Source organism: Malus domestica, chromosome 03, assembly GCF_042453785.1.
Source record: "Malus domestica chromosome 03, GDT2T_hap1".
In the NCBI taxonomy this organism is placed as follows: domain Eukaryota; kingdom Viridiplantae; phylum Streptophyta; class Magnoliopsida; order Rosales; family Rosaceae; genus Malus; species Malus domestica.
The window spans coordinates 18565533-18587440 of NC_091663.1; the positions used below are offsets into that span (position 1 = coordinate 18565533).

The following is a 21908-nucleotide window of genomic DNA, read 5'->3' on the forward strand; positions in this document are numbered from 1 at the left end:
CCAAATTTAATCCACATAAGAAATTAACATATCTAAGGCAATGTGGAACGAAATTTGAGTTTTACAGATAAGACTTTTAAGTTTTATGGGGTAAACTAGGATCTAAAATTGAGTTCCATGGGGCAAAGTAGAGCGAACTTTGATTTTTAGAGAGTAAAGTGGTGATGTTTGAGTTATAGGGAGCAAAGTGAGATTAAAACTAGGATTATTTTCAATTTACTATCCTAAATTTTCTTGATTTTCAACATTTGGTACTTGAAGTTTTTGTTCATCTCAGAGTGGTAACTGAAGTCATAGATTTGAGATACTTTCACACTTCCGTTAAGGTTGTTGTTCAATCAGCCATTAACTGGTGACATGGCCGCCAAGTGCACAATGACTAGGTGCCACGTGTCAAAATGGGCCCATGTGGATATTAAAAAATAAAATTTCAAAAATTAAAAAAAAAATCATTTTTTTGGTCTTCTTCTACCTCCCCTGTATTTCCGTCCCTCCCTTCTCCCTCCGTTATCTCCACTGCACGAACCCACCAAACCTTCCTACCAGATCCAGTCGATGATGCAGTCTGTCTTGGGCTGTTGCTCTGAGTTGTGGCAGTCGAAGAGATCGTTGATGAAGCATTGGCGTCATGGTCTGAATTAGAGGCCACATCAGAACCAGTCGCAATCGAAAAAGCTTCGGGGATCAAGAAGATCAGCGGCGAAGGGTGTGGAGCCTAGAATAATCCCAAAAATTCTAGAAGTGACACGTAAACTTTTGTTCAAGAAAGACAAGATTGCCCTCATTAAAGGGGCAGACTCCTCAAATACTCTCACGTGCAGCTCACACCTCTGAAGGTCCCTACAGTTGAATACGACTGTCCACAGCTCACCTGACCTTGGCAAAGAAAAGTCAAAGCATTAAAAATAATGATTAATTACCCAACTCCTATATGTAATTCATCCATAATTGAAGATCGACTCCATTCAAGTAAGTAATCCCTATTTAAATCAATTAGGGATATCAAAATATTATTTCATATTTAATATCTTGAGAATATTTCTCAAAAAAAACCTTGGTAAAACCCTAAAGGAGGGGTAAGGGAGATAGGGGTGGTTAGGTATGGGATACCGAACCAAAACTTTAGTCCTAATTCCCAAACCGAAATTTTCGGTATTCCCAATTTCAAGACCAATCCTAAACCAAAATTTCGAGAATCCCAATTTTCAAGAATCCTGAAATAGTTTCGGTATTTCGGGACAATCAAGAATCTCGAAATATTTTTGGGCTTTTAGTGATTTTGTATTTCCAATTCCCATAGCTTTTATATTTTCACTGAAATAATCAGGTACATACTTCAAACATTACTGTGCTTCTTGTTTTCCTTCGTTTTGTGATTGTTCTTCTATTACTAGTTTCAACTTCATACTTCCGATGAGTTACCTGGCATCAAGCTGAGGAGGTAGAAGGAATAATGCATGAATTGATCAAACGATATCAGTAGGCAACATTAAACTCTTAAATAACCACCAGTGCAACCGCGGATAAGTTTTATATGATATCTTCTTTTTTAGTACTGAGATGCATTTATAAGTTTATAACCTATAGAACATAGTTGTTTTACCATTTAAGAATACACTAGAAGGAAAACCTATTATAGAAGTTACTAGAAAATATGCCCAAGCGTTGCCGCGAGAACCAGTTGTTTCAGATGTAATTGGATGAATAAAACACATTTAAGTTGAATAAATTCAACACAATTATGAACAAAGGGATACATGAGTGAATGAGGACTATAAGATAAGCAGTTTTGCTTTTATATACATTCAACTGACATCTTTTATCGTTGTAGTCTCTAATATATATGTAAGGTATGTAACCTGAACACAGAAAAAGAGGAAATGACACGAAGGATGTTTTGAGGGGAATGGCAGAACTGAACCATGAGGGGAAACTTACACAGAAAATGACCAGATTTCCTGAAATAGAAATTAAATTAATTTATGGTAAAGTTACACATACATGTAAGGAATTATCAAACAATGATTAGTAGATTTACATATTCCCAAAGAGAAGTGTTACCGACACTCCAAAAAGTTCATCATAAACTCCTCGATGTGCAGTTTTGTTCTTATATTCTTATACAAAAACTTAGAAATCTTGGACAACCAAAAGCGTCAAGAAAACACATGAAATCAGATAAAAAACATAATATTGGATAAAACATGAAGAGGGTGAGAAAGGGAACTGACATGTATGAAGATATTCGCATATGGTAGTGGCCTCACAGTAGTGCTTGTCGCAGAGATTGGAACATATCCATGTGTCTGAGTTGTGTGCATAGAAATGTTGTTGGTGGATTGAATATACGGAAACTTGTAATCACATTTCCAGAACCATTGACACATTTGAACTATCATCTTCCATTGAGAAAAAGTGCCACTCACTGAGAATTGAGAAAAAAGGGGAAAAAGAACATAACCCAAAACCATCAACTTCTCAAAACCAAAATATAGAGAAAACACAATACTTTATTCATGAACAAAACCAACCCCAGAGAATAATCAAAGGGACAAACACAAACCCCCAGCCACAATCCCTACCCCTCTCCCTCAAATTCCGACAGCCCCCATGCTTTTCTTTGACTGTCCCCCCTCTCCCACTCATGAAATCGAGGATCTGCAGCAATGGCAATGAGATCCCCACTCCTCCCTCTCCCTCCTTCTCTATCACTCTGTCTCTGTCTCCCTCTCCCTTTAACTCTATCTCTATCTCTATCGGCATGACCTGCCATCCCTGAAACCCTCATTGAGCGATCCCTACTCCTCCCTCTCCTTTTCCCTCCCTCTCTCTCTCTTTCTATCTCTATCTCTATCTCAGATGCGGCATGACCTCCCATCCCCGAAACCCTCACCGAACGAAGAATTAAGAGGAGGTGGCAATTTTGTAAATAACGTGCAGCAGGGGCAGAGAGAGCCATTAGCAGAATGGTAAATAATTTGCACAAAAAGATGCACTACAAAGGCGGTACAAACGGAGTCACCACCTAAAATGCACCAATGTAGATAACACACATTTCACCAGAGTAAATCTAACAAACTCAAATCAATATAGGCATCACTAAAGAATTTAAACAACCAAGAGATGGGTGAACCAAGCAAAGCAGTTTGATTTTCACTTACATTCAATTCAGCTGACATCAAGAGCCACTGTACAATCAAATGGATGAACTTAAAAATTTCTATTCACAAAAGTTGTAATCTAAACAAATATTGTCTGTTTGCATAAGAAACATCAGCGGCATGCAGTTCACACATGGTCTGTGAAAGCACCAATAATTACATGAGAAAAGACTAAGAGAATCCACAGTAAACAAAAAAGAAAAGAAATCCAACAAATCCAGCATATTTTCATAAATATAATATACTCAGTATCACTATTGCGACAGATTTTTATGACACTACGACACATACTATATGATCAACTTCATTTCTCACTCCTTTTAGACTAAAGGGATAATTTTTAAAATGAAGGCTTACAATTTATATGATCAACTTCATTTCTCACTGCTTGGACACCTATTTTGTTTCCTGCATTGCGCAAGATATAGCAATTTTTGGACGCTCAAAACAAATGCAAAGTGCCATTACAAAAGCACCAACCCTTCCTAATTGTGAAGACCCCAATCCTTGTAACTCAATTGAACTAAAACACATTAGCAACAGAAAAAACAACTTTAAATTGTCAATTTTACACACAATTCAAATTCTCACCTATCTTTCCGAGCATCCAAAGAGAACATACCATAATACCAAATTCAACTTCAATATAACAAATCTAAACAAAACTGCAAAATTGAAGCTATGATTTCAATAACCCCAAAATTTCAAATTGCTTACCTTTATTACTGAGGACTTCGGAAGACGACGGCGTTCGAGCCTGAAAAAAAGAACCCCAAAATCAGGGAAAAAAAAAGCCAAAAAAAAAACCTACAAAAATTTTAGGTAGAATTATTAACATAACTCAGAAAAAAGACTCAACTTCTATGCACAAAGATTTTGTGCAAGCAAACAACATCCAGTTGTACTAAGACTTGAGTGATCCATGTTTTCTAATATAACTTGAACCCAACCACGAATTTACAAAAACATTAGGTAGAATTATTAACATAACTCAGAAAAAAGACTCAACTTTGCGACTCAATTTCTTACATAACTTAAACCCTACAAATTTAACAAATTAGATTCATCCACAAAATAGATTTTAAGATAATCTCTCTCGCAAAGGTTCGCTTTTAGTGGCTGATGAAATGGGTGGTGGAGATTTTGATGGTGATCTATATTGGGTCTCAAGAAACCCTCAAGTTGGCATTTACCTAAAGCATGATTACTTCGTCATTATTTTGAAACTTCAACATGCACAGACCATCTAGAACTACTTAACCAGTTTATGCATGGAATGGAAATAATTTTGTTCATCATTAATTCTTGGAATTATTTCAGCTTTTAGAATGTTTCAAACAAAGTGAACCTTGGATCGATACTTCATCAACGCCCAAAGTTGCCATCACCTTACCACCAAGTGCACTTTTGCCCGATCATATAGATGATGAGCTTTTTAAACAATTCTTCCTGTAAAAACGAAGAAACAGAGCATTAACAAACACACATGCACAAATCTTAAAGGAAATTGGTAAGAAATCATCCTAATTGAGAAAAAAATCAGAAAAACAGAGAGGACACAACTGCGGTCTATTTCTACAGAACCCATGACAAACAAATATCCAAAATTAACAGATTACATTAACATTCCAACAAAAGTAAGAAGACCAGAAAAATCATCTATGCTAAAGTAAATTAGTTCCATCATGCATAAATCAAGAGAGTCACGGAAGGCCAGTATCTAAGGTAATCCAACATATTAAAGCATCCAAACACAGACTCAGAATTACAAAACGCATGAAAATTCACATTCCAACGTGTTATGCAATCACCAATATCAGATCAACCAAAACCAAATAAATTTATATCAGTACGCATCAAACCCACCAAACCCAAAATCAAAAGAAGGTGATCAAATGTTTGATTTTGCTAAATATTACAAAATAAAATAAATAAGAATATGTACAAATCAGCATGCATACCTTGTAGCGGTGCAGGGAACAGTAGCGTAAGCTGCATCGAGGGCATGTGTATTGGGAAAATTGCTACTGGCAGCTGCAATTAACAAAAACAAAACAAACAAAAAAATTGAATAAAATCAAAATCAGAAATTTTTCCAGAAAAAAAAAAATAAAACAAATTTTCAAAGCTTTGTTGATGAAAGAGAGGTGGGGTTGGAAATATAGGAATTGAGCACTGATCAATATTTAAGCATAATTAATTAAGAAACCCCTAATTAGGATAATCAGAAATTGAGATGAAAAGGTGGGTGAGACACAACCTTTCTGCTTTTAAAAACATGCTATAAATTTGTCCAGCACTTAGAAAAACCATAGATCGGCAAGAATTCAACAAAGAAAAGAGAGACCCAGATAATATTATCACCTTAGAATTGGAGCCATTGCTCTTTGGCCATCCAAACCCGAATCCTCAGCCGCCATTGCTCGACAACAAATCATAAATCTCCTCATGGTAAATCTCCAAAACAGTGACCTGCACAAACGACCCAACCGTCGTGCCACCATCGTCTTCTCCATCCCCAAGAATATCTTTCAGCTACCTGTAACAGAAATGAAGGGAAGGTTTGTGTGGTTTTGGGAAGCAAGAGCCGATGTTATTGTAGAAGTGAGCTCAGTTTTGGGGTTCTGGCTGCTAGGGTTTGAAAAAGGGGAAAATGAAGGCCAAATGGCTGTGTTTCTGTCTCTTTCCCCCATCCCTCTCAATCTCTCAATCAGCGACACCCTTGATTTGAGGAGAAAAAATCAATACTAACCCCACTTTTTGGCAGCCTCACTCATCTCCCCCTTCCCCTCCCTGCCATCCCACGCCTCTCCCTGAAATCCCTCCACAAATCTGTGAGTTCTGTCTGAAGCACAGCCACACACAATGGTAGAAACGTAAATAATGCAAATCTGTTCAGAGCCAAAATTACCCTCCCAACTTTTGATAATTACCCTCCCAACCAGCGCCATTTGGTTGGTATTGTGGTAAATAGAGTGAAATCGAGTGGCAACCAATTGACTGTAGCTAAGCTACAGTCAATTCATTCCTCAATTTTAGAATAGATAATATACCTTTTTGTGATTATGTGGAATACTCATTACACTTCCGGTGTTTATGTTCTTTACTTTCTTCATCAACTTTGACACTGGTGTTTGTGTTACTTCTAGTAAAGGTGACTCCTATCAATGAAATAGAATGACACATAACACATATCATAAACCTTCATATCTTTATGTTGCAGGGATGAAAAATAAAGTAACATGATTTTTTCATTATTGTGCCAACATGATTTATATATATTATTATCTGTGTGTGTGTGTCTATATATATATATATATATAAAATAATTAAAAATATATATTTTGGTTCGGTATGGGAATACCAAACTATTGGAAAGACAATCCCGATTCCCATACCGAAATTTCGGTATTTTTTCGGGATAGCACACCGAAAATTTTAGGAAAATCGGTTTGGGATCGGTATTTTTTTGGTTTGGTTTGGGATTTTTAGGAATTTTTTCCACCCCTAAAGGGAGGGAGGGAGGGACGAAGGGTCGGGGAGGTGGAAGACAAAAAAAGAAAATAACTTTTTTATAGTTTTTTTTATTTTTTTAATGTTTAATTTTTTAATATTCACGTGGGCCAAATGTGACGTCCAATCATTGTCTATGTCGACATCACATCACCAGTTAACGGATGATTTAACAACACTAACGGATAGGGGTGGGTTCGGTACGGTTACCGTACCAAAACCCTTGTACCAATTACCGTACCAAACTTTCAGCTTGGTAAAATCTATTACCATTACCGTACCAAACTTTCGGTATTGCCAAAAGTTTGGTTGGCATGGTGTGGCAATGGTAATTGCCATTTTGTTTTTTTAACCCAATTCAAGGGCAAAACTTTTTTTTTGTACCTTTATCTCATACATTATAGATTAAATTCATCTATTATTCATCATTCACAATTCACACACATAATAATTCAAATGAAGCATCAAGATTCATCATGAAAATTAAGCTTACAATCCAAATAGAAGTTATGAACCAAAACAAATAGAAGTTAACAATCCAAATAGAAATTAAAGTTTCAAACCAAATGAAAATTGGAAGTAAACTTCAAAAAAGAGAATTCATTGATCAGTTATTCAAGCTTGAGATGTCGAAACTTTTGGAGGAGGCATTGAACTTGTAGAAGATTGAGTTTGTGTCAAGCCTACATTACAAACAAAGAAAACATATTAATTAGTAGCAAGAAGAATTAAAGTTGAAAACCATTTAATAAAAATTTACTAAAAAAATTAAAGCATATCTTTCTTGTTTTCTCTTCTTATATTTCCTTGTAAAATTGAAGCATATCTTCCGTTGGTCCTTGTAGAAGTTTACTTCACCTGCCCTAAGCCAACCACTAGTACACACTAGTGCCTCCATTATTTTAGGAGTCAAAGGATACCCTAAAAGGGTTCACAACCCTCCTCCCTAGACTAAATGCATTTTCACTAGCAACAGTAGAAGTGGGGGTTACAAAGATATTTTGGCTATTTGTGAAAGAATTAGGAACTCTTTTGTGTTTGATTTCCACAATTTTAAGAGATCAAAGTCACCAACAACTATGCTAATATAAGTAGGGTATTATTTTCAAATTATTGGAATATTATAAATATGTGTTATATAATTATGTATTATATAAATTATAAATTATATTGTATTTTCGGTATGGTACGGTAATACCATGGTAATGGTATCCATTACCAATACCATACCATGATATTTTGGTACGGTACAATACCGTACCATTACCGATTGGTACAAAAAATTTGGCACAAAATCGGTATGGCACGGTTGGTAATTCGGTTGGCATGGTAATTTGGCAAAAAAATCCACCCCTACTAACGGATGTATAAAAGTGTCCTAAATTATAACTTCAGGTACAGCTCTGAAATAAAAAAACTTTATGTATCAAATATTGAAAACCAAAAACTTTAGGATCGTAACTAAAATTAAAGGAAAACTAATGAAAAGGGCTTGAAAACTTTGAGTTTTAATGATAAGGACAAAATAAAGGGTAAAATGAATAGTACCATGTTTGACTTTTTAGTGTAAAAATGTGATTTTTCGTTAAAGTAAACAGTACCGTGGGGTTTTCGTTAAAACTCCCTAAAATTAAACCTCAAAATTAAGTTCCAGGCATAGCTAGAAATAACCCAAAATTTCACGTCCCCCACCCCAAAACCGAATGCGAAAAAGTCCCAATCGAGTCATTCAGTCGGTCATTCGTTCTTTTTCCACCAATTTGCTACTTTTGCTTTGCCCACCAGACAAAAGCTTCTTCTACAATCCAGAGTCCAAGTGAGTCCCTTCCCTTCCCTTTCCTTCTTCTGCCCAAATAGTTTTGAACCAAGACACCATCAATCTCTCCCTCCTCAATTTCCCCCTACCCTCCTCCCATTCTCCCAAATTCAAAACCCTAATTCTCTCTCTCTCTCTCTCTCCCTCTCCCTCTCCCCAACATTGAGAGCCAAAGTAGAAGAAAATAGTAAAGAAAAGCAGAAGGCGCAACACTCTCTCCTGTCCTCTCCTCTCCCATGGCTTAAAGTCAAAACCCCTTTTCGTCAAATGATCTGAATTTTTTTTATTTTTTATTTTTTACCCAACATTGTTGACTCTCGTGATTGGCTTAATAGTAACAATGTCGGATGACATGCTCATCCATTTCTCCTCCAACTCCTCCAACCAGTCGGACCACTCTCTGCCCACCAAGATTGCCAAGCTCGAAGCCCGAATGGTCGGCAAGGCCTCCTCCGCCCTTCCTGCTCTCCAGCAGCAACAGCAGCAGCAGCCGAGATTCACCACGGCTGACTTGGCCGAGCCTTCAACTTCGAGTGATTCCGACGATGATGTAAGCCCTTTCTCTCTCAATTCTGTACCCAATGCGTGTAATTCAGTGAGTTTGTGCTTTCAATTTTAATTTACCAGTTGGGATTGATTCTAATGGCAATTCGTAAGCAGTTTAGCGAATTGATCAAATGGGGATAAGTTTATTTACATTTCTTATGTCTACTCAATACTATTTCAATCAATGAAGTTTCGTTGTTGCCGGTATAAGCTAATTATAAGTGGAATGCACTTTGATGCCTGCGATCTTAGGATTCAAATTGTCTCATTAATCAGAAAGGGATTCTTTGTTATTAGGTTGAACTGTTGTTCTAAGAATGTATTATTGCTTATTAAAACGGTCTTTATCTATCTTACTTTAGTGATTCACTAAAATCAAACGATACAGCCTTCTAGGTGATCGAAATTGCTCAGGTCCTTACATGCTTGATGATTAAATGCCAAAACAATGAGACTGGATATGTCGGACGAATCAAAACAATATTTGGACTAGTAAATACTGAACTGATGGACTAAATTATGCAACTAGTATGGGAAATTTTATTTTCTTCATACCATTTATATAACCATTACGTTTGTGAAATTTGCTTTCACTATTATGGTTTCCTTACCGGGTTGGGATTGCATCCCCCTGTCACCAGTTTTGGAATTTTTTTCCTAAGAATTTTTGGTTTATAAGAAACGAAGTTGTTAATAAAGTTGAGATAATAGTATTATTCACCAGTGAACGAAAAGTCCATGTACAAAACAAGAAAATACCAAAGGAAGCTATCTTATCCTTTGAAAACAATCTGTTACGTAGCATTATATTTTAATTTAGAATTTAAATATTTTTAACGGTTTTAAGTACATAATTCTCATTAAACTGACTGACTGTCAGGTCTTGGATCTTTTCGATTTTCTATGATTTATGTTCTAGTTCATATTCTTATGACAGAATGGAGGGGAGTTTCTGATACAAGCCAACACTCAGAAGCGCCAGAAACTTCAAGAAGATGGTAATTCAACTGTTCTTGAACATGTTGAGGTAGGCTCTTGTTCAAGTTAAATTTGGTTAGAAACTTTAGGATAATATTGTAGCCACTGATTTTAGTTGATAATACACACTATAGTATCTTGGCTTCAAATGATATATCTAATCTGTTCTAACATGTTTGAGGCAGCACGGTTTTAGAAAACTCATCAAAATACGATTTAGACGAAAAGTTGGGATCATGGTGTTCAATTACTTTTTTTATTTTATTTATTTTTACATTGAAAAATCGTTTTCTTTCTAACTTTCTTCCCCATATAACCCCACTTAATGGGAAAAGGCTTTGTAGTTGTTGTTTCTTCCCCATATAAAATGAATTTATATAAATAAAATAAAAAATCTGAAATAAAAATCACAAGCAGGCAGTGGTTGATGGGAGGCAGATGGTTGTAGAAACTGTTGATACCAAAGCAACTTCTGATGTAAATCAAAAAAAGCATGGTCGTGGTAGGGGGAATTCAATTTCAGGTAGGGTTCGTGGTTCAAGAGTCAGTGATCAGACAAGATTATTAGTAACTCCTTCGACAGTTTCACCTCTCAATGGTCAGTCTGAGAACCCATACAATAAGGTATGCTCATACACTTGAGCTGTTTCAGTTTAATCCTTATTCTTTTAAGATAGCAGTTATCTTCTGTGCATCATTATTCTGCATCAATGCCATCATCAGGCTGTTATCGCTTATGCTCATATGTTATTTGTTATTTCTAAAAGTTATCTACTGTATTCTGTTACCAGAACATGTTTTTTCCTTTTAATGGACTGGGGCACCGATATCTATTGTTCTCTGTAAAAAAATTCTGACTATTTCTTTTCTTTGCCATTGTTTAATTTATTTTTTTTAAGATCATATTTGTTAGATAATTGATTGAGGGTCTGTTAGCCGCGAATGGAGTTTTATCAGGACCTGCATCTTCTTCTTGCCATCTGTTTATTTTTCTGATTGAATTATTGACTAGGAAGTGCCAACATATAAATGTCACCTGGTAATGAGGTGACATTGACTGGAACTGCTTATTGCTTGGTTTACACACATGGCCCTGTGTATGCTTTTGATTGAAGTTTTAGCTAATTTTGTTCTAAATATTTTATGACGTTAAAAAAATGAAGTCTTTTATATATTTCACAAACCTGGGAGGTAGAGAATGTTTGTGAATTTGCCCATTGTGTCATGTACACCTTACATGTCTTCCATTTTACTAAACTAGGTGATTAAAATTGTACTAGTAGTCTAGTAAAGAAGTGACTGAAAGGATCTGCAAATCATATCGAAAGGCAATATATGGTGATTATTATGGTGTGATGGCAAATCATGTTTCCATTGGTGTGAAAAAAATGCTCAGCTGAAACTTTAAAAACCACATAAAATCTTTTGATAAAATTTATGATTTGCCATTTTGAACCATACCCGCATCCTATTCCATGCATGTTTAATCTGGTCCCTCTTTCAAGTAGACTACAGTCAGATTTAGAGTATCTATGGGAGAGACTATGATTTTTAGCATCTATAGGGGTGTCACAAAAACACTGGGATAATTCAAATCAGCTTAATTTAGTTGGGAGTAATGAGCTGATTGCAAGTTTTTCTTCAAATTTTCTGGTCTGTACATCATTTATGATTGATGGAAAACTTGTCTGTCCTGACTAGTACTTCGTTTCTCGTTGGGGTTTATTCTTGTTGCTGTATGTAGAACAGAAATATTCATGAGCACACACTGCTGTCTTACACATTCATACTTGCAGGATAGGGATAGCAGGCCTAAAGAGCAGTTTCGGAATGACAACCGCTCTTCATTAGATGTATGATTTGCGGATTTCTTAAGTCGTTTTGCAATTATTTGTTACTCTTTAGAAGATACTTATTGGGTGGGGGTGGGGGTGGAGTAAGAGAACTGCCTATTGTCTCTTCCCTGACGATCTTTTTACAGTTCAAGCATTATACTCAAAATGGTTACCCTAGAGGCACATAATTCATAGTTTTACTATTCTTTGTCAAACTAGGAGGAGATTGCATCTTTACGTGCAACAGTTGCTGCTCTAGAGGAGGACTTGCGAAAATCACGTCAAGAGGCCTCTGATTATCAGAATCTTTGCCGTCAATCAGAGAAGGTAATTAAGTAACTGCCACTGTTGTCATGAAAACAATGTATATGCTAATGTAGTGTCACTTTCTTCTTAGGCTCTTGTCTAGAATGAAAATCTGTTCATCTCGGCTTTCTATTTTTCATAGCCTTTCATTGTTATCTGTGAATCTGTGATGTGTAGGAATTGAATGATGTAAAAGAGCTTGAACAGAAAATGAAGCCAAAGGTGTGCTCTCTGGACAATTTATATTCATCAGTATTTCCAATTAATCATTATATAGAATTATTGTTATTTTTAAATTTTTTCTGCGACATTGTTGCATTTTGTTCTTTATCATTCACTGTCAACTTTCATGGGAAAACAAAGTACAGATAGTAAACTTTTATACTAAGTTGCGCTTTTCTGTTATAATCTCATTACTAATAATTTCAGTAAACTAGTTTGTTGACCATGTTTGCAGAAATAAAGATACACTATGTCCATTTGCTCGAAGTAATTTTTATTATACCATTCATGTCAGTTTAAAATTTGTGGGCTGGTTCTAGTTCTTTCCCTTTATTACAGGGCAGCATTGGAGTGGTCATCCAGTTCTCAAACAGCCTTTAGTTTAAATTAACAGACTAGTGTGTGCATACTCGCATACACAAATGTCATTTTAATAGGATACTTGTGCATTAGTTCCGTGCAAGATAGTTCATCTTTTAGATTCATTTACACATGAATCATGATACAATGTTGTAATTGCTGGAAGCCTTGACAGATTATGAGCTGTTAGATTCATTTTTCTACAAGCAGTGGGTCAGAATGATTTCATTCTGCGTGAATTTTATGTTTATCATTGGTATGTTGGAACATAGTTGTGACAGATACAAGTTCTGGTTTCCACTTATGCAGAGAACAAAAGTGATCTCTGATCTGCTGATATCTGTTTCGAAAGCAGAAAGGCAGGAAGCAAGGTTAAAAGTACGACAGGACTCTTTGAGGCTTGGCAATGTGGGTGTCATCAGGTAATGCATCATTTTATTTTAGCTTCTATATTTGGTACTTTGAAAGGGTTCTTCATGCTTGAGGGATTTCTTTATCTTTTGGTTTCAAAATTTTTATGGGCTCCTCTCAGCCTAGTGATTCCATTTTTCTTTATATATTCGCAAATAATTTTCTTTTTCCATTCCAGAGCTGGAACTGTCATATCTGAGACATGGGAAGATGGGCAAGCTTTGAAAGATCTCAATGCTCATCTTGTATGTTCTTATCTGACATTTTTCTTTTTCATGCAACTATGTTTATGTTTATGTTTATGTTTATGTTTAGCCACAGGGAACTTTTCTACTTTGATGGCGTTCTTTTTGTCCACTTATCAAATAATATGAACCCTTTTGCAAATAGAATTGCATTTCATAATGCTTGAACCAGAAAGGGCTAGAAAAGAAAAGGGTCAGTTGAGAAAAACAATGACAGTATTTATTGTTTCCCCAGCAAGGTCACATTAGGATTCCAGACTACTTAAGGGAGAGGATCACATTTTCTTTTCTCTCTACAAATGCTGTCGTTTAATAAATTATTGATCGTTGTACCTTTTCTTTTAGATATGGCATTTATTAACATTGTTATGTTAATTTTCTAGAGACAATTATTAGAAACTAAGGAGGCTGTTGAGCGGCAGCGAAAGTCATTGAAGAAAAAGCAAAGTGGTAAAGTTCTTATGCATGACTGTTCTTATTACCTTTCTCATTTTGGTTACTTTGGTTTAAACCATGTTCCAGGAATTTGATCATTTTTTGGGGTCAATGCAATTTAATTATATGGTGTCTGTTGGATTTAAGCTCCATTTCACTTTCTCTCTGTCTCTCTCACTATCTATCTATCCTTTGGATTTACGGATTTTCAATTTCTGAAGATAAGGGTGATGGAGTTGATGCTGAAACTGGAATGCAAGAAGAACTTCTAGTCCAGGATGAGATCTATAAATCCCGTCTAGCCAGCATCAAACGAGTAAGCTTACTAGTTTCTTTAATTTATGTTTTGGATTTTTCCGTTCTCTATTTATTTTCATTAGGAAGTCCTTGCTTTCTCATTTGTTTGTCATTCAACTATGGACTTCTGTAGGAGGAGGAAGTTATCCTGCGTGAAAGAGACCGATATGAACTGGAGAAGGGAAGGCTTATACGTGAAATGAAACGCATACGAGATGAGGATGGTTCCCGTTTTAACAATTTTCAGATTCTCAACCACAGATATGCCCTCTTAAATCTCCTTGGCAAGGGGGGATTCAGTGAAGTTTACAAGGTCGGAACTTTGTGAATTTTAATATCTAAAATTATTTCCACTAAGTTATAGTAAATGTTATATTTTGGAAGAAAAGTCTAGATAATTCATTTGCCAATGTTGGCAATTGTAAAGAAATACCTTTTTGCAGTGATTTGAAGTGAGAAATTTCCAGCAGGCATTTGACTTGGTAGGGCATAGATATGTTGCATGTAAACTTCATGGTTTAAATGCTCAGTGGAGTGAAGAGAAGAAGCAAAGTTACATACGACATGCAATCCGGGAGTACAATATACACAAGACTTTGGTGCATCATCACATTGTTCGACTTTGGGACATTTTTGAGATTGATCAAAATACATTCTGCACTGTCTTAGAGTATTGCAGTGGTATTTATACCATCAACATTCTGTCCTTTGAATAATCTTAAAAAATTCTTGTCTCATTCTTTCTTCATCTTCTTTTTGGTTTTATTGATATTTCCTTGTGTACCCTCAGGGAAAGATCTTGATGCTGTCCTTAAAGCAACACCTGTGTTACCCGAGAGGGAAGCTAGGATCATTATCTTTCAGATATTTCAAGGTCTTATATACTTGAACAAAAGAACACAGAAGATTATACATTATGATTTGAAGCCTGGAAATGTCCTATTTGACGAACTCGGGGTTGCAAAAGTGACTGACTTTGGTCTTAGCAAGATAGTGGAGGATGATGTCGGATCCCAGGGTATGGAACTAACATCCCAGGGTGCTGGGACTTATTGGTAAGTGACGCAAGTCAGCTTATGTACACATGCAGGATTACATTTTCTTAAAGAAAAGAAGTTCAGCTTCCCTTGGGAATTTGTAACGACGTTTGAACTTGAAAATTAGATTCTTCACCTTAATATATTTATGTAGTCCTGTTGAGTTTTTGGCTGCTACTGTGTCTTCCAGTGGCTCTCCTCTGTCTTCTTCTCCTTGACATTTTTGTACATTTGGTTTAAGTAGCAGAATATTTAATAATTCCTTATTGCAGGTATTTACCTCCTGAATGCTTTGAGCTCAGCAAGACACCTCTTATATCATCGAAGGTTCATGACTTTAATAAATTTGTATCTCATAGATAAATTTTCTGTTTTATATCAATTTTGCTATAGCCTAGTTTAGACATGTAAATTTCATTGCGTACTAGACTACAGATAGAATTGGTGTCCCCAGAATCTTCTTATTTGGAAAAGAACTTGTCAGAAAGCCAAACTGTTTCTCCTCTGACCTTTATTCTCCTCAACTTGGGTCCCAAGGTTTTTTTAACAGTCTCTTGGAAAGCAGGTTGACGTCTGGTCAGCAGGTATTCTGTTATACCAAATGCTATTTGGAAGACGCCCTTTTGGGCATGATCAGACCCAGGAAAGAATACTACGGGAGGACACAATTATTAAAGCTCGAAAAGTTGAATTTCCATCCAGACCTGCCATCTCAAATGAAGCAAAGGTGAGTTGTGCTCGTAGTTGGTACATCATGCTTAGTTTTTCTTTGATGGAAGTAGTTGGTTTTTAGAAAAATCTATCTTGTTCTTCAAGATAAATGATATAACCTGGGAAACAAATTATGCATGGGCTGCTCACTGGACCAAACATCGTCCTGGAATCTAGAGTCGACCAGTTGAGAAAAAAATAATATACAAGTCAAAGTCAATCCAAGAGGTTTTTGTTTATGTATATGGGCTTTAGAAAGACGGTTTTTTTTTAGAGTTTTATAGTATTGGTAGGTGTTTTTATCTTTAGGAGCCTATTGTATATCTATGAGACTACGGGTATTTTAAAGCAGAGAAATTTTGATGAATGAAAAATATTATTGAAGGACTTGGTTTCTTGAAGGCTTGGTACCTTAACATGGTCATCTATAGCAACATTTTTAGCAGTTCCTCAAACTTGTTTTCTCCTATAGTTATTTGATTACAAAAATACTGCCATATTAGAAGACCATAACCATAGTCAGCACAGCACCCACCTAGTGGCGTCCTACCTCGAACGGATTGAGGCTGATATGATTTAGTTGCCAATAAACAAGATACTGTAGGGTTCATCCCCTTAACTCTCCACATTTATTGATGGACATGTTTAGGTGAATTCTGAGCAACTTGGTGATACCATTTTGCATATTTCTGTTTGCAGGAATTTATTCGCCGTTGTCTAACATATAATCAAGCAGAGAGGCCAGATGTTATAGGGATTGCTCAAGATCCATTTCTCACATACTCAAAGAAGTAAATCTTTACAGCTAAGAAGACCCGAGAGCTGGGCGCCGCAGGATTTTGTTTGCTTTCCTGCAATACCCACAAGGAATTTTGTACAGCTTGTAAAGGTTTGTTACTCATTGTTGCTGTGGTGTACTTCCCTACGGGTGAAGGCTGTAGATTTGGTTATTCAGCAGCCTAGGTATGCTTCTGAGTTATTCTTTTTTTTTTTTTTGATCATGCGTTGGCACTCTCGTTTTGGGAAGAAAAATAGTGTAAAGAGTAGGTTTACATGAAAGGATTCTGAAGCTTCGCTTTGGTAATCTTGTACGAATGGCGGGGATAAATTTTTTGTTGTCCTCTATGATGCAATGCAACTTTGATCTCTGTATAATGTACTTTTGTTTTTTTGGACAAACTATAAAATGTAGTTAGAAAGTTGAATTCTATCTATATAATGTAGGACTGAAATGAAAGAAAAGGCAGTGATTTACGTTTTGTTCATAGAAACCACCCTCAGTTTGATGGAGTTGTAATTGCCTTAGGTGGAATGAATTTCATTACCAAGGATTTTAAAAAAAAAATGACCGTGATTCTTACCCACACACATTCATGTGTTTATTAACAACCAAACAATTGTTATTTTTATTTTTCGTAAAATACTCGTCTTATGGATGTCCGGCTCATCAACAAGTCACTCTTGGAGTTAAAGCTTTTTTGTTGGTCAGATCTAGGTATGAGCGCTGTTTAGTTTGACATTAAAATATTACCCAACTAGCTAGTATTTAATGCTTCGATTTGGTTTGGTTCGACCAAACCAAACCATTTTGAAATCGAACCAAACCAAACCATTTTTAATCGGTCGCTCTTATTTCTTCCTAACTTTGTGTTATGTATTAGTCAAGTTGACAAGTTGTACATACGGTCGACTAGTATACGGCTACATAACATACCGACGCCCAAGAGCCGCATAAATATTATCCCATATGTTTACTATTTAGACGAGAGAGTTGTACGTACTACTCCGAATCCAGTTATGGCATTATCCTTCTTCTCTTCCACAACTGCAGTTACATGCTCAAAGCTCCATCACAATCCAACCCTTCAATTCAACACCATGAACTCCCATAAACAAAGCTTGAATGCCGTCCGTGCCATGGCGGAGCCACCACCAGAGTCTGGGTTGCCGGCAAGGAAATCCAACCTTGCTGTAGGCTCTCCAATAATCGTAACTGAAGCTCCCAGAATGATAAAAACTGCAGCATCCGTTCCATGCCTCCGGGTTAACTCCGGCTTAGTCAAACCGGGTGACGTCGGAAGGTAATTAAGCAATTAATTAGATGTTTAACTTGTTTTAGCAATATCAAATTATCAATGTGTGAACGTGTGTGTGTGTGATATTTCTTGGTGCAGAATTGTGTCAAGAAAGCCAAAGGATGTGTGGGCAGTACGGCTTTCAATTGGCACTTACCTCATTGATGGGAAATACTTCAAGCCCTTGGAGTTGGACCTTGACCAATAGACTAGTGATTTTTGTATTTTTATTTTACCTGCTCATGCTATTATTAATACATTTTCCATAGTATTAAATTGACTGCATCTAGTTAGTAATGTAAACTTTTACTAGGGGTGAGCATGGTCCAGTGCGGTACGGTTTTGGGGTAAAATTGATATCGAACTGAAAGCTATTTTGGTTTGATAGTGTGCACTGAAATGAAACCAAACAATTCGGTTTTGGTTTGGTTCAACGGTTTTAATTTAGTTCCGGACGCGTTAAAAAATTGGCTTACCTAACATGCTTATTTGGTTTTGGGGTTCTCAACTAAATGTATTTTTTTTTATTGTTTCTTTCAATTTGTTTTAGTCCTCAAACAGGAGAGAAGAACATTTTATAGTAAGTAAAACAAAAATCAATTTGGTATGTGTTTCAATTTCGGTTTTTGGTGCCCACCCCTATTGATTACTACGAAGGACTAACTTTGTGTCAAGAAACTTGATCCATACTCACAAATTGGACATGAATATGGGTTTTAGCCTGATGGGTCATGGGTATCCATGTTAAGGCAATTGTTAATGTTGAGTCAAAAACCAATTTGAAATTCATAGATACTTTTTGTTTCTTTAATTGAAGTTCATTTTTTTCTTCTTTTGTTGAAGAATAATTCATTCTCAAAATTTTGAGATGAATTTATCTTCTTAGTTGCAATTAAATTCTTATCATCAATTGAAACTCAAAACTTAATTCATGAAATTAAATTACTAAAAAATCGCAATCAAACTCTTCATCGTCTCTCCAAAATAAAATAAACAATAATTTCATGAGAATTTTAACGAAACACTTCTGGTACTGTTCACTTTTAGCAAAAATGACATTTTTACTCTAAAAAGTCACTTCTGGTACTATTCACGTACAACATTTTTTTATCATTTTGATTAAAACTTAAAATTTTCAAGTCATTTCCATTCGTTTCTTCATCATCTTTAGTCTGCTACTCACGTTTGAAATCCAGTGCTTGACTCCTCGCAACGTAAAAAACATTCAACGAAAGAAAGTTAAAGTGCAAACATGTGACCAAATTTATCCTCAACATTGACATCGACATTGTCATCAAATGTGCAAGACGAATTCTTTGTGGAAGTCAAATCTGACAACATTAAAAAAATAAAAAAAAAGTTAATAAACCTAATAAGAAAATATAATCAATGATTTCTCTTAATATCTCGTAACATACTCCAAATGCTATCTCGTGCACACATCAAAGTTTCTATAGTATTTGATTGGAAACGGCAATGTTGTGGAGCCACAATTCTTCTGCAGGTACTGAAAGCTGCCTCTGAAGCAACTGTAAAGACATGATTCGTCTAGTAATTTTACACAACGTTCGTATTGTGTCACAATATTTGTCAAACTTTATCGACATTATACCATATCCAACCTTTGGGTTACAACATAAATTTTTTAACCCAAAAACAGTTTTTTTCCTCTAATCCTTATGAGTTAAATTTTTAGCCCCAAAATATTAAATAATGAATTTAGGCTAATTTTATTTTTAAAGTAACTTAAAAAAAAATATTATGTAGACTATCCTAATTTAATTTTATAAACATTTTAACCTAAAAATATTTAGATTTCGATAAATATTGAAAAATCACTAAACCGACACCATGAAACTCATGAAACGCTATGGAAGAATATGAAACACATGATTGAAATGTATAAACACGAAACACATGAAACATATATAAAACACATGAAACGCATATGAAATTGTTGACCTTAAAAACTACCAAACCTACGTGGCACGCATGCCGAGTGATTAATAAGCTAGCTACGTCCTTCGGTTGTGTGCAGGGCGTGCCAACTCGTCGACCGAGCTCGGCCGGGGAGTAGAATGTGTTGCGTGGCATTGGGCGTGCTGCTGACTTCTTAATCTTGCGACTACGGCTAAGGAAGGAACACATCTTGGCCTTCGGGTTCTAGAGCCTAAAGACAAGGTTGCTAGTCCTACGAAGTTCACAAGTCGCTGGCGCCTGATTTGGTCACAGTGATTATATTCGTAAAAGTATAAGCACGCCGAATCGACACCAAACTATATAGGCACAAATACTCAAAGAAAATGTACGTCTTAACCGTAAACGTAGTTCGGCCGTTAGAATGCTGAACTTTAAATCTCACTTATGAGTATCAAATCATAAAATAACTTGGCATTCAATGTGCCGAGCCCAGTAATCTGTAACACCCCACTTCGCCAAGAAGGCTGATGAGATGACCTCTACCAACAAAGATTCGAAAACCCTTGTCGATCAAGACTTGGATAAGTAATCAACCGACTGAGATGCATTGTTGTTTATCCAAACTGAAGATGCTCCACAATTGGCTAATTCTACGACAATAGTGTTGTTTATCCAAATTGAAGATGTCACCGGTTGCCTTCACAGTGATGTTTATCCAAACTGAAGATGTGTTAGCGGAAAAAGGAAAATAAAAATCTCCAGGTTGTTAAAAGGTTTCGTGTAGAGCGAGAGTTTGCGCAGGGCAGTCTTGTGTGTTGAATTGGAAGAGCTTTTCTGTTACAGCACACCTTGTATTTATAGTATCCATATTTTCTGCTTGGCAAGGTACGATAATATTGTAGAGTCTAGCTACAACTCAAACTCGCAGAGCAAAAATTGATCCGTGTTAGATGCCTATCCTTCAGATTGCTATCCATGGCTTTTCAAACAAAGCAAAAACCTATCTAGGCTTCTAGGCTTATCACATCATAATCAGAACTCATATTAATGCCTTGCTTTATCCCCATTAAGACTCCCAATGCAAATATAAAGCTTTCTTTTTCCATGACATCTGTTCAGGTGCAACCGTGCATGCAATGTGAATTGCAATATGTCACTATAATCCAACTCTTGCACGGCATTAGTCAAACATCTAGTCAATCTCATCCATATCCCCTTGTCTTCTTATCTTACAAACATTTAATTTTGATGAAAATTATTGTTTAACTAGATAGAAAGGTTAACGAATATCCCTTTCGGACGACACTTTTCATCATCCTTGCTACTTCAAAACCATCTGATTAAAAATCTTGCCGTAGGAGTCTCGAAGTTGGAGATATCGTTTGCATCCCATTTATCTTGTTGTGTAAGAAAATATCAAGATGAATCCCATTAAAAGATAATTATTATGATAAAAACCATAATATTATCCTTTAATAATAACAAAATTATATTCACTCTTCCATCCAACGATTGAGAGTTCTGCTCAATTAAAGGTCTTGATTGCACAGACCGATGGTGTAAATTTGAGTCCAAATAGAAACACACAAAACACATACTAAATACATACTGAACACATGAAACACAAACCTACATACATGAAACACAAACCTTCAATCTTCTTCTATATAAACATAAGTTGAATATCTAACCATCACACAACATATTCACCAATCATCCATCTTTCATAGTGTTTCTGTTCCCTTAAAATCATTCTTTCATAGTGTTTTTGTTTCCTCAAAATCATCAATATCTCATTAATAGGTGATAGAAGAAGGCGTATCTTAGCGATGCAAATGACACAATACCTAACAAACGTTGCAGCTAAGGAAGAAGAAATCAACAAAGATGTAGAATTTGCAAACTCACTTATACAATATGGACACCATACCGAGTCTAGCTATAGTGGTTCTGTCACAGGCCGTTCATTTGTGCAGCATGATAAAGAAAAGTGTCATGACTGGATGATGAAAGACTATTTCATCGAATGTCTAAGATATC

General features: G+C 35.9%; 3 protein-coding genes across 8 annotated transcripts; 2 read left to right on the forward strand and 1 right to left on the reverse strand.

Annotated features, from left to right (window-relative positions):
* Positions 1-46: 46 nt before the first annotated feature.
* LOC108173091 (uncharacterized) lies at positions 47-5988 on the reverse strand. Of its 5 annotated transcripts, none has more exons than XR_011579317.1 (7): positions 5526-5988; positions 5123-5195; positions 4510-4610; positions 3879-3918; positions 2232-2425; positions 1336-1433; positions 51-871 (listed from the first exon to the last, which is right to left on the reverse strand). XR_011579317.1 is itself a non-coding variant. In XM_070819102.1 (6 exons), the coding sequence occupies exons 3-6, from the start codon at positions 4525-4527 to the stop codon at positions 812-814; spliced, it is 312 nt and encodes a 103-aa protein (XP_070675203.1). In that variant the 5' UTR covers positions 4528-4610; positions 5123-5195; positions 5526-5988; the 3' UTR covers positions 47-811. The 5 variants fall into 5 exon arrangements, 2 of the variants coding, with proteins under 2 accessions (XP_070675203.1, XP_070675204.1); XR_011579316.1 differs by having other exon boundaries at positions 51-876; XM_070819102.1 differs by lacking the exon at positions 1336-1433 and having other exon boundaries at positions 47-871.
* Positions 5989-8333: 2345 nt separating this feature from the next.
* Positions 8334-17028, forward strand: LOC103425550 (serine/threonine-protein kinase TOUSLED). Of its 2 annotated transcripts, XM_008363642.4 has the most exons (16): positions 8334-9040; positions 9974-10063; positions 10432-10638; positions 11811-11867; positions 12069-12176; positions 12333-12377; positions 13047-13159; positions 13327-13393; positions 13777-13843; positions 14050-14144; positions 14259-14438; positions 14596-14806; positions 14916-15180; positions 15435-15489; positions 15728-15889; positions 16573-17028. In XM_008363642.4, the coding sequence occupies exons 1-16, from the start codon at positions 8831-8833 to the stop codon at positions 16666-16668; spliced, it is 2028 nt and encodes a 675-aa protein (XP_008361864.3). In that variant the 5' UTR covers positions 8334-8830; the 3' UTR covers positions 16669-17028. The 2 variants fall into 2 exon arrangements, with proteins under 2 accessions (XP_008361864.3, XP_008361871.3); XM_008363649.4 differs by lacking the exon at positions 11811-11867 and having other exon boundaries at positions 8370-9040.
* On the forward strand, positions 16573-18330 carry LOC103425540 (protein CHLORORESPIRATORY REDUCTION 42, chloroplastic). The gene is made up of 2 exons (XM_008363634.4): positions 16573-17954; positions 18048-18330. The coding sequence occupies exons 1-2, from the start codon at positions 17671-17673 to the stop codon at positions 18154-18156; spliced, it is 393 nt and encodes a 130-aa protein (XP_008361856.3). The 5' UTR covers positions 16573-17670; the 3' UTR covers positions 18157-18330.
* Positions 18331-21908: the final 3578 nt, after the last annotated feature.